The sequence below is a fragment of the Otolemur garnettii genome, unplaced genomic scaffold (genome assembly GCF_000181295.1).
Source record: "Otolemur garnettii isolate 467f Iridium unplaced genomic scaffold, OtoGar3 scaffold00010, whole genome shotgun sequence".
Classification (NCBI taxonomy): Eukaryota; Metazoa; Chordata; class Mammalia; order Primates; family Galagidae; genus Otolemur; species Otolemur garnettii.
Genome location: NW_003852405.1, coordinates 28,972,147 through 28,985,257, shown reverse-complemented (window position 1 = coordinate 28,985,257; position 13,111 = coordinate 28,972,147). Strand labels below are relative to the sequence as shown.

General features: G+C 38.8%; 1 protein-coding gene across 5 annotated transcripts in view; it reads right to left on the bottom strand.

The window, feature by feature from the left end:
• Nucleotides 1–3,624: 3,624 nt before the first annotated feature.
• Nucleotides 3,625–13,111, bottom strand: part of ZZZ3 (zinc finger ZZ-type containing 3) — a 73,395-nt gene continuing 63,908 nt past the window's right edge. For 3 of the 5 annotated variants that reach the window (XM_023509785.1, XM_023509786.1, XM_012801733.2), the window contains 9 exons: nucleotides 11,804–11,951; nucleotides 11,602–11,717; nucleotides 10,588–10,659; nucleotides 9,472–9,573; nucleotides 8,740–8,835; nucleotides 6,164–6,316; nucleotides 5,891–6,025; nucleotides 5,207–5,307; nucleotides 3,625–4,913 (listed from right to left, as the gene is read on the bottom strand). In XM_023509785.1, coding sequence (XP_023365553.1) covers nucleotides 4,769–4,913; nucleotides 5,207–5,307; nucleotides 5,891–6,025; nucleotides 6,164–6,316; nucleotides 8,740–8,835; nucleotides 9,472–9,573; nucleotides 10,588–10,659; nucleotides 11,602–11,717; nucleotides 11,804–11,951 — 1,068 coding nt within the window. In that variant the 3' untranslated portion in view covers nucleotides 3,625–4,768. Of the gene's footprint in view, nucleotides 4,914–5,148; nucleotides 5,308–5,890; nucleotides 6,026–6,163; nucleotides 6,317–8,739; nucleotides 8,836–9,471; nucleotides 9,574–10,587; nucleotides 10,660–11,601; nucleotides 11,718–11,803; nucleotides 11,952–13,111 lie in introns of those variants that run through there. The other 2 variants (XM_023509787.1, XM_023509788.1) reach the window with 2 other exon arrangements.

Here is a 13,111-nt window from a genome sequence, read left to right as displayed (position 1 = left end):
ATCTTCTACTGAACACATGACTCATCTGAATGGCTTGAAATGACATCACTATCTTAAAGGTATAAGATTTCCACCAGGGAAGGATCATAGAGGCCTCTGCCTAGCAAAAGACCTGTGTGTGTGTAGAGGACATCAGAACGCAATCTAATCTCCTTATGACGACCTACACTCCAGGCCACAACTGGGCTGGTTCCACCCTCTCTGACGCCATCAGCTACTATTACTCTCTCCTACTTATCCGTCTTCAGCTGCACTGGCCATCTGCCGTTGCCCAGCAAGCCAGACTCTTCATGGGCCCAGAGCCGCTGCTGCTGCTTGTCTTTCTGTCCCTTCCTGCAGGTTACCCACACAGCAAATGCCCTCACTCCATTCAGGTCTCTGTTCGAATTTAACCTTGCCATTAACGATTTCTTTGGTCATTCCACTTTTTATTTTTTTTTTTGAGACAAGAGTCTCACTTTGTCGCCCTCAGTGATGTGGCATCATAGCTCACTCTTGGGCTTAGGCTCAAGTGATCCTCTTGCCTCAGTCTCCCAAGTAGCTGGGACTACAGGTGCTTGCCACATCACCCATCTATTTATAGAGACAAGGTCTCACTCTTGCTCAGGCTGGTCTCGCCTCAGCCTCCCAGAGTGCTGGGATTACAGGCATGAGCCACCTTGCCTGGCGGGTCATTCCATCTAAAACAGTAGACTGTTCTCCATTCTCCCATTATTACTCTTCTTTGAGCATTATTTTCCTTCACTGTATTTATCTCTGCCTAAAATTAATATTTTTATTTACTTGTTTATTGCATTTCTTCTGCATTGGACTCTAAGCTCCACAAGGGGAGGCTGTGTCCCACCAGTCCCCCACACAGCCTCAGGTCTCTTGTGTAGATAGTGGGGAACCTGACCAACCTCAGAGAGGAGCGGTGAGGATTCAAGAAGTCAGTAATACATGCAAGCCAGAGAATCAAGATACATGAATGGCCTAACTGGGACCCCACAGAGGGAAAAGCCTTCTCAGATGCCCAGGGTTGAACCGTACACATTTTCCAGATAAGACGGGATCCACTTCCCTTGTCCTCTCATGGCCCCGGGAAGACCCTGTCCCGAGGCAACCTTTCTAAGAATCATCAGACACATTCAGGCAGAGGTGGCATCTCCTAACATCCGAGAGAAAAAAATAAAACCCACCAAAAATATTGGTCATACAACCAACAAATCCCTATTGAGAATCTATTAAATACAGTCAGGCCCGGCAGATGCAGAGGGGCGGGATGGGCTCTGTTCTCATGGAGCCAAACGTGACAGAACTCTCTGACTCCAGGTAACTGGTGACAGGAACTGTTCTCTGTGGGATCACATACATAAGCACAATATTGTCAAGGTAAGATACAAAAACACTTTACCCAGAAAGGACAATGCCTTCATAAGCTGTGGAAAAACCTACTGGAATCTGGAGATGTCCAGTTCCGTCCAGTGCACTACAACAGTGGACTTCACACTGTGGTTTACACGGCACCCACACTCACGTTTACTCACGTAACTGAAGAGGACACGCCACGAGATACTTACATGGGATGTACCATTTTCTCCATTTCATTTTTAAAGAATGTTCCTCACACCTCAGTAAATTGTGTTTTGTGATTAATTTAAATAAAAGGGGGAAGGGGAAAAAGAACGGACAAGGCCTACTATTAGGGTAAGTGAAAAGTGGCCACCATGCACGGGAAAATCCTGCCCAAGGCAGGAGACGCAGGCCTTAGTTGGGACTTTGCCCAGAGCCGCATGTTTGCTGCCCAATCAGAACACATGGATCGCGCACCTGTGTCTTTCTCACTCCCGGGGCAGACTGTGTCGGTGGTCGTCTGCTTTGTCCTGAGTTTGGGCACTGCTCTGCACTGCACAGCTGGAAACTGCCTAGCTGTGTGCTCTAAGAAGCGCACCCCAGGGGAAAAGAATGCCAGGCAAAGCCCACAACTCACCACTCCCCACACGCTCGTGATGTCCGACACCAAGGAAGGAGATAGTCGAGCTTGGGAAGAGGGCAGTAAGGAGGACACCAGAGGCCACATGCCACTCCACTTTACTAACTATATGTGTTCAGGCGACTTCCTTAGGCTCTCTCTAGATAGATTTCCTATTATGAAAACAGGACCATCAATGACCCTGCCTTACAGGGCTGTGGAGAATCAGTTCCTACATGCTGGCTTGACACACAGTACGCTATGTATCAGTGTTTGCTGTTATTAGAGCATCACACCAAGGAAACCTCCTCTGCCTTAACCTCAGAGCAGTGGTTTTAGATATCACTTATAGTTTCTGCAATTATCAGCAAGTAACTTGAGCACATGTATCACGAAACAGATCTTTAACCTACTGAATGCAACCAGGTCTTGTACAATCTGTTGTCACTCACAGCCAACACTTCTTTGTGGCCAGATGGAAATCCCCCTGGCGCATGACAGCCCTGCCCACTCCTGCAACCCTCAGTCAAAACACCACCACATCACCACCTACTACCATCCTTTAGGGCCTTTTAAAGCCATGGGGGCTGTGTGCTTGGACCTGAAAAATGCAAAATTAACACATCTTTCGCTCAAGCAGAAAATAATCCTCTTTACCACTCAAAAGTCTCAAAATCTCTTCCCTTGAAATATGCCTTCGATTGGTTTATTTTGTCTATTCTGTTTATAGAAGAATTGTATCACTCACAGCCCTGCTCCAAAGCACACGTCATACTTTATGGAATTTCTGAATGGTTCTCCAAAACTAACTGGTATTATTTCTATACAAACACAGAAGTTACCATCAAGTGCTACTGTTTTGCTTAATTACAGGCTGGAAAGGCAGACCTTTGGGTATATTCAAGTAACATTTCCTAACAAAATGCCCAGAATGCTAACAATTCCCCTCTCCCCCCCACTAATCATCTCCGGGTGAGAAGTTAAGCTCAAGTTCATTGACTTTTCCTTCCGATATGATATACTGTATATCATCAGTGATCTATAATCAATATATTACTTTAAAATTCTCATAGTTCTATATTTAAAATTCTGTTACTTTTCTCAATTAAAAAATTCAGGGTACAATTTTAATACCTGCTATGTAATGAAGAGAACGAGTAAATAATGTTCCCTTGATTTAAAAATAGGAAAAAACAGGCAACGCCAAAAATTGCATCAGGTATAACACTTAATCTTAGAATATTTATACTATCTTTTCCTATAGTCAATAATAATTTTCAAGAAACAAAGTGATTTTCAAAAACCCTAGGTTTAAATCCATGGAGGCTTATTTTCATCAAAAGGAACTAGAATAAGATCTTTCAACTCAAGATGAGTTTTCATATCTGAGCAATAAGAATTGCCACCTTCTTTAACCAAGTTTGTGTTTCTTTCTTGTAAACTACTTTAATTTAGTGTTTTAGCACACAGAGTGAAAATATTGCCATCTTTTGCAGGGTTTTTCCTGTCTACCCTTTTTTCCACAATATATTTCTCATTCTTTATAAAGAGCAGAGAAAAAACCCTCATATATGTGAAGCAAACCCTTAAAAAAAAAAAACCCCAATTTCTGGTTTTAACACTGGTAAAAAGAAATCCAAAATCTAACCAAAAGGAAGTCACAACAAGCATTCTATAATATAAACAGACAGTATCCACATTGTTTATTTCTCACAGTTCTCCTGACAAATGAACATTATTCAAGAACATACTGTATACACAGATAAGAAGAAACATACAAAATGTTTTAAATGATGCACAACAAAATCCAGCAGTATAAAAGAATGCATGTGAACTCTTGCTCACTGCGCGGACTAAATTTAATCACTTGTTTAAATAGTAATAAAAATACAATCTTTTATGGATCTTGTGCAGACTACAAAAAGAGGGAAATTATTACCATATATATGATTTTTATATTAGGCAGTTTTCTTTGATGAGTTGTATCGACAACCCCAAATACAGAGGCAGAAGGCTGTGTACTTTAAAGGAATCAATGTGTGAATCAGAGACTTTACACAGTTACTACCACTGGCACTTTTCACCATAGTTTGTACACATCACATGATCATCTTATTTAACATTACATTTAAAAAATATATCTGAGTGACAATTTTATAACATTCACACACCATGAGCTGGTAAAGGAAGCAAAGCCACAGCTGCCTCCTGTAGTGCTTCACTGTTGGTGATATGAACAGTTCATCGTGGTTAAAAGACATTAGATATCAATATAGTTAAGCAGCTCCAATTTACTAAAGGCCATCAATGACCACCACTGGGACAGTGAGTTCTTTTAAAGTATATATCCTAAAAGCAAACACCATCATTGGTTAAAACTTTGTCTAAAGAAGTCAGTTTCTGTGCTGAAAACTATTTTCACAAAACTGAAAGCTACTAAACTGTTTTAATATAAATACTTTGTCATCTTATTATCAGAGTTACAACCAAGTTCTTTGAAACCTTTGGAATTTACTCTCTTTTTAACGTGTGCTCTCGTCTCCATCTCCCCCATTTAAGATCACCACCTTGAAGGCTTTAAGGTGGTGGCGACAAATTCCCCAGGGAGGCCTCTGCTCACCAGGAATGTTCTGCTGCTGAGCAGTGATCTGAGCCACAACGGTGCAGAGCTGTGCAGGACGAGAACACTCAGGAAGCTCTCATGCTGTGAGTGTCACTTCAGGGAAAGCAGAGAATCTTTCCAAACTGTGCACATAATTAACAATGATACCATTGCTATGTGTTGAGGAGGATTAGTAAATGACAGTCTCTTCCATGTCATCTATTTGCTGGAAAGTAGTTTGGATCAAGGTAATTATAACTGGTGCCCTGGGACACACAGTAGTCTCTGTCTAAGAAAGTCTCTGACCTATAAATAGGTTCTAACTGGTGATCTTCCTTGTGAATATCTGTTTCGTGTAGGCTGCAAAGAAAAGAAAACACACACACACAAACACTTCATTACACGGAACTGGATGCATTTTGGTCTACATCTTATAAAACTTCACAGCTCTACCTGTTTAAATCCATTAATCTATCAAAATATCTAATGGAAATTTATTCAACATGTGGTATGATTAAAGAAAAAATTCAATTGCCTAGAACAAAGTTTAGTTCAATAAACTACTTCTAACAACTTCAGAAACCAAATTCGCTAATGGCTGAGAAGCTATTTTCTGGTCAAAATTTAAGACTGACAATGAAAACAACACTTACCAGTCTGAGCAGGAATCACAGAAATCCAAAGACATTTCCGAAGGACAATCCTGGCAGTGCCACCGAACGCCCTGGATGGGTTCTATGCCACAGTTATCACACTGTAACAGAGTCAAAGAAAAAAGTATTAGCTATAAATTCCTTATCAAAATTTCAAAGGCATCATAGCAGCTTCTGACTGTTCTCCAGTGTGCTGAACCTGTACTCAATTATCTCATGTTTACCTTCTCTAAATTCTTTATAAGAATAAAAACAGAATAAGGGCAAGACTGAGTCCATCTGGTTTACCACCGAAACCCTACCATTTAGCAAAGTGCCTGGAACATAATGGGTGTTTCAAAATGTTGCGGAATGAGTGCATGAATTTCTATTGGCCTCTCAATCTAAAAGGAGCAAAAACCATTTTTGATCCATGAACAGCAGCAACAAATAAAAGAAACAAGGAAACAAAAACTCTTCCATATTTTATCTCAGATTATAGACACTTACGATTGTCTTCACTCTACTGAGTCACCAACCACTTGTCATCGGGAACTATGGGTTGCTACTTTGTGTAAATTAATGGAATAGTGCAAAATTTTTCCCTATATGCTTAAAAGGTCTAGAGTTTAACATTCCAGAAACCCCGTTAAAGTATCTCTTACTGCTTTTTGAAAAATTAAATGAAGATTAAGTAGAATTTACCTTGAAGCCCACATGTTGCACAAATCCACTTTCGGCTTGCATTTGCTGAAGTTTCTGCTTCTTTAACTTTTTAAATTGTAATAATTCTTTATATTCAGGTAAATTCCTATACATGATAGGAATACTTTCTTCATCCTATTAAAAAGAACAAAACAAAGATGTTAGTTGATACTGAAAATGAAGTCTAAGAAAATACCAATGTAGAATTTCTTTTTATTCGTAAGATTCTTTCCCTGTTCAGATGATCTGCGTAAGAACTGACTAGTAACTTACCGACACTTCTTCAACAGCCGTGTTCATGCGGCTGTGAAAGCAGGACCGGTCATCGTCTTCATCCATGTACACTGGTGGTTCATGTGAAGTCATAAAAGTGGAAGGTTTAAAGAGATGCTTATTAAGAGGGTGCTGTCGTCTGCTTGTTGAAGACTAAGTGAGAAAACACGTTTTTAATTGGGAGAGCAGAAAATTTAAAAGAATCAAAAATATAAATGTTACTTCCAACAAGTCTATCAGAAAAGATTTCTGTCCTTTAGATGACTTTAATGTTGATGCTTTTACCATGCTGGCGAGATTGTTAAAGTACAGCTAGCTTGGGAGGGAGGGAGGGAAAAAGGAAATTCAGGAGAAATACTCCAGCAACAGTAGAAGGGACCACTCGCTTGATGTCTAGCTTATATTTTTATCTCCAGCATTTATCCTACTCTTGCCACTCAAACGTTGGCTGTGTTCACTTCCTCTTATGGTCTACGGATGAACGAAGAGGAGAATGTGGCCTTAGCCAGACGTAAGACTACACAGAAGGAAAGTTTCCATAATATTATGAAGGACTGATGGTTTACTCTATGCCAATGTTATTTAATCCTCACAAAATTCCTATAAAGTAGTATCTCCTATTTAAAGATGAAAAACTGGCTGGACACAGGGGTTCACTCCTGTAATCCCAGCACTGAGGGCTGAGGTGGGAAGATTGCTTGAGCTCAGGAGTTCAAGACCAGGCTGAACCAGAACAAGATCCCATTGCTACTAAAACTAGAAAAATTAGCTGGGAGTCGTGGCAGGCAACTGTAATCCCACCTACTCGGGACACTGACGCAAGAGGATCACTTGAACCTGAGAGTCTGAGGTTGTTGTGAGTTATCATAATGCCATGGCACTCCACCCAGAGCGAGAGAGTGAGACTCTCTCTGAAAAAAAAAAAAAAAAAAAAAGTAGATTAAAGATGAAAAAAACTGAGGCATGGGGAGGCTAAGTTTCCTGTCTATTGTGTTGCAACTAGATAGTGGCACAACCAGGATTAGAAACTAGGCTGTGTGATGCAAAAAAGCCCTCACTCTCGACCCTATGCAAATAGCTAGTATTGACTAACAGCACAGCAACAAAGAATATCCTTAACTGAAAAATATCCTTAACAAAGAATATCCTTAACTGAAGAATATCCTTAACAAAGAATATCCTTAACTGAAGAATATCCTTGACAAAGAATATCCTTACCTGCACAGAAAACTATCACCTGTCCCAACATTAAACCCTAACCATGGTGAGGAATGAATGTGACCCCAGCTGTCCTAGATCTTCACAGCCACCGTTCAATACACCCAAAGGAAGGAAAACATTCAGATTTCTCCAGTATTCCTTCTGCTATCATCTCCAGTCTTAGCTTTGAAAACGTAAGCTACACAACACACCCACAAAGTTAGCTTAGAAATTAACCCATGAAAATTAGAGCTCTTAGGTTGAACATTGGTTATCAAGGTTCCAGCATTCCAGAGTTATAGGATACACACTAACACAGGCAATGCTGCCCAGGGCCGGGGTGGCGGGAGGATGAATATATTTAAAACAATTGGAAATTAAAACAAGCTTGTAAAGTTCCCTAAAAAAGAAATTTTAAAAACTTACAAAATGTGGAGCTGCACAGATAATATTCTTAATGGAAAATTATATAAAATAGTTTCAATAAGGGTAACACCAATGCATGTGTTCTTAGCTTCTCTTTATGAGGATGGCAGTGGTAGGAAACAAAGTACCGGGATAACTTGTTAAGGAAATGAGAAAAGGCCAGTTAGATGCCTTTCTATTTTGTAATTACACTGAGAAACTGGCCACAGTTCAACGCAGCACGCTGTGTGGAAGAGACAGCAGTCTTTTCACTGCAGAAAGCAGGAGAGGATAGTTTTTACTATCTAATAAAAGGTTATATAACATTAGTCCCTGGCCCAGAGTACTTGATTGTAAGAATGGCAGCTATTAATATGGTATTACTGGTGAAGGTAATACTTAAAGCTGTATAAGGATTAAATAAAATACCTTTCTTCTTCTTTTTTTTTTTTTTTTAAGAAAAGAGACAGTTGCCCAAGGTAGACTCAAACTCCTGGGCTTAAGTGATCCTCCTGCCTCAGCCTCCTGAGTAGCTGGAATTACAGGTGCACAATACGATACCTGGCTTTAACTATCTTAATAAACCTTTCCATTTCTGGATTTATGTAGCATATCTAAGACAGAAACAGGCCGTATTTATTAAAGAGTCAAACATCCTAAAACTTTAACTTCTGATATTCAATTTAAAGTCTCTTAAGTAACACTCATTTGCATTATTCTCAAGAAAATAATGAAGGATCATAAAGTTCACAGAATTTCACTGAGCAGCAATAATTTACGTTCATCTATTTTCTTTCTTTCTTTTCTTTTTTTTTGAGACAGAGTCTCACTACGTTTATGCTGCCCTCAGTAGAGTGCCGTGGCATCACAGCTCACAGCAACCTTCAACTCTTGGGCTGAAGTCATTCTGCCTCAGCCTCCCGAACAGCTGAGACTACTACAGGCGCCCACCAGATCTGTTGTCTTTTTACCTTTTTGGAGTATATGTATAAGTTTGGTGTTCTGCCAGGGACTGGGATGCCAGCTTTAGTTAGCTTTATGAAATACTTCTGTACCCGACTGGCAACCTAAGGAAACATGACAAGCCTTTTAACATAATGAGAGGACATTCAATACCTGAGAACTTTTTAAAAATTAAAATGTACATCTGCATCTAATGAATGCTAACAATTTATAATTCATCATAGATCTAGAAGTAACTCCTAACACCAAATATACTCATATTTTAAATCTAGGCCAAAAAAATCATTCTTAGCAAATTTAAATTTGTTTGATTCCCAAGCTAAGCACATATTTCAACTTGTGAACACTCAATGCCTGTAGCATGAAAACACATCTATTAACATAGATGGGAATGTCAAGAAGGAAACTGCAAGATCCATTTTTAGGAAAACAGCTAAAGAACAGTAAGGCAGTGTTAACAAACCTAAGGCACAGCCTAACCAAAAGGTATATAATTAGTCATTAAGCATTCAAGAAGCTCTAAGTTCATTATTTTATTTTTTAATATTGTGTAATAATCTAAAGCAGAATTATCTCAAGTTGTTTCTGAAATCAACAAAAATGTATATACAATTAAAAATTACCCCAAAACCTCCCATACATACTACAGCACTCCAGCGGAAAATGGAAGGGCAGGTTGCTGCTGTTAGCAGCACTGTCCTTCATCTAAAGTCAGTGAAGGGCGGCATCTCCTCACTCACCTGCTTGGCCGTCCTGTTGCCCAGTTCGTCCGCTATCTTCTGCCACCGTCTAGATTCCACTTCTTCAGGAGGGTATTTCAGGAGCAGCTGTTCAAGCTTTTTCTAAGTCAAACCCAAGACCAAGTTTAAGAAAATAAATATTCAATTAAGAATACTGAATTTCTAAATAAATTCTCATTTCATTTCTATGTAGAATACTTCCTTCCCGATTTTGAAAGTTACACATTACTAGAAATACACTCACTGTAGGAAAAATCTCTAATTAGGAATGTGTGATTTCATAGGAAAAAATGAGATTAGAAAATAGACCTTATTTTCTATTCACTTAAGTAAAAATAATAGCATAAGAAAGCAGAAAATAAATAAGAAAATTGGTGTTTGACACATCTTTGTGATTTCAACTGACCGTCTCTTCTTGAGAGAGTATTTTAGGCTCTTCCCTAACTCAGGTAAATTCATTTTAATTCAGAATATTAAAAGAGGCTTTTCCCTCCTTTGTGTGGTCCTACATTCAAATATTTGATTTTAATATTCTGATCTATCTCTTAAATCCTCCTTTAGTCCTAAAAATGCAAAAAAATCTAGATGCTTGAAATAAATAAAGTTTTCCTAAAGCATTTTATAAACTGCTGAATTATTACAGCTGTGGAGTTAATACCCATATGAGACAGAGCTGTCTCAAACTCCCCCCTCCATATATCCTGGCCCATCCCAAACACAATCCTAGCTGTATGCCCAACTGCAAGGCAGTGATCTGGCTTCCTTAGCTGGTCCACAGAAGCAGCAGCACTTTCAGGATCAGCTGTCTTGGCCTCAGGTTTTTTCTCTCCCAAAGCTGCATTAGGAAAACGTCCACTTTATACCACCTATTTCTATCCCTCTCTCAAAACCCAGGTTCCTTCTTTAAAAATTATCCCCAAACAGGAGTTCATACGTTCTCAAAATCTAAAATTTTCAAAGTGCGCAAAAAGGTGCGCAAAAGTAAGTCTAATTATTTTAAACCCATGGGAAAGAAAGATCTCACACAACAATACACGCCTGACGCATAAGAGCGATTCTAATGCTAACAGTTTGTTGCTGCTTTTTTAACCTGCACAATTTGGAAATACCTATTACCTGTTCTTCAACAGTCCACAACTGGTTAAATGTTTCTGGTTTGGAATCATCACACAGGCGTCCCCTTATCATCTGTATATAAACCAAAGAGAAAATAATAGATTACCCTGTGATACAGCTAAAATAACAACCAAAAAAATGTGGAATTTTAAAACGAATTTTAAAATTTTTATTAGATTTTTTAAATGTATGCATAATTTTTTTACTGTTTATAGAATGCTTTTACATTCTTTTATTTCATTTGGTTCTGTATTGCTAGCAATCCTATGATATAAATGATAGTACTGCAACTTCATTTTAAAAAAAAGTAATGTAGGTTCAGAATGGAAAAACAACATGTCTGCTGAGGTTCATCTAACTAATGGTGCAAGGGCAGGACCCAAATCCTGGCCACATTCCACATCCCACACACAAAGTTATTATTTTTAAAGTAAATACTGTGTGTCAGACACTGAACTGGGTGCATTCCAGGTACTACACATTTAAGCCTCACAACTCTCCAACAGAGACAACGTTAATTACATTTTATATAAAGGAAACTGCAGCTTGGAGACTTCAACGTAAATGATATCTGAAGTCCACAGCTAGTAAGTTGGGATTCCAACCTAGGTTTCTCTTCACTTCAAAGTTCATGTCCTTCTAGTAAAAGACTGCTTTAATTTTAAGAACACAAACCAGGCTGAGTGCCCGTAGCTCAGTGGCTAGAGCACCTGCCACATACCCCAGGGCTGGTGGGTTGGAACCTGGCCTAGGCCTGCTAAACAATCAAACAAAAACCAAAAATAGCCAGGCGTTGTGGTAGGCGCCTGTAGTCCTAGCTACTAAGGCTGAAGCAAGAGAATGACTTGAGCCCATGAGTTTGAGGTTGCTGTGAGCTATGACACCATGGCACTCTACCCAGGGTGACGTCAAATGTGAGACTCTGTCTCAATTAAAAAAAAACACAAACCAGCAAAATGTTAAAACATTTTGTCTACAATTCAAGTTTCCCTACTCCAATGTCACACTGCTTACCTGAGGACGACTGTTTGAGCCTTCTGGGCCATCACTCAAAGGTAACACAGAATACGAAAGGGACTCTCCATCCTTCTTAGGATCTGAAGGACTTTTTGGTCTAGCAGGTAAACCTACTAAAAACAAGATCAGACACAGGATTATTATAGCAAGACACCATCAGATATTTCTCTACTTAAATTCTTATCATGTAGTTTCTTACCTTTATCAAAAACTAGCTTAACTCTCCTAGTATGTCTTTTACGATTTTTAAATTCTCTTTCAAAGTTCCCGAGGCTGTGAGTATATTGGTCCCATACAATCTCAGGTAACTGAACAACTCTCTGTGGATATGGAAGCCCTATATCAGCCTGGAAAACAAACCAAAAGTCCAAACTTAAAGAACTAATCAACTGTAATTAAATTTTTAAGTCCCTCTGAAGACAAATAATCAACTGGGCATTTCTATTCACTGTTTGAATTCAACAGGTAACACAGTCTAAATGCTCAAGATGAAAATAAGGAAAGAAGAAATGAATTTGGCAAAACCTACGTATTACTTTTAAGACACCGTCTTCTGTCTTAAATAACGACCATGACAGCAAATAAAACTCAGCAGCCATAAATGTTCCCTGCATTCTCTATACCACAAGTTTCATTCATTTCAACTGGGAACATGGATGGTAACATGCTATCAACTGATATGGTAAATCTAAAGAAAACAGGCAAATTAAATATATGTGAGTAAACAAATACAGTAAAACAGAAGACTCAAACTTTTAATTTAAATCTAGTAGAAAAATCTTTCTAAAGAACATACGTTCTTCATAGTTATTAAAATATCTGAATTTAATACATGTCTGTATATTTTTTTCTTCTGTATATGTTTGTGAAATACTCTTAAGATAGTTACTATCACATACGTTCCTGAAATAAAGTGAAAAAAATTCAGTTATAATCTAAACATGAAAATGAAGAACCAGCAAATAACCAGCCGCATATGAACCTAGTGTATGTGCTGAACTTCATGTTTTCACCTACCCAGCAATATAAATGAGATCAGATTCAGGTAAATACCCTTTTTATTGATATTTCCTTTTCTAACACCATGTGTACTTACATCCATTACAAATAACCATTAGGAAGTACTGTATCTTTAATGCACTAGCAAATTGTTTAATAACAGCAATGCAGAATCTACAAGCACTTAAGGGGACCACTTTTTTTTGAGCCAGAGTGCTACTCTGTTGCACAGGCAAGAGTGCTGCAGCATCAGCCTAGCTCACAGCAACCTTAAACTTCTGAGTTCGAACAATCCTCCTGCCTCAGCCTCCCAAGTAGCTGGGACTACAGACTCCTGCCACTATACTCCACTTATTTTTTACCATTTTTAGTAGAGAAGAGGTCTCACTTTTGCTCAGGCTGGTCTTGAACTCTTTTTTTTTTTTTTTTGAGTCTCAAGCTGTCACCCTGGGTAGAGTGCCATGGCATCACAGCTCACAGCAACTTCAAACTCTTGGGCTTAAGCAAT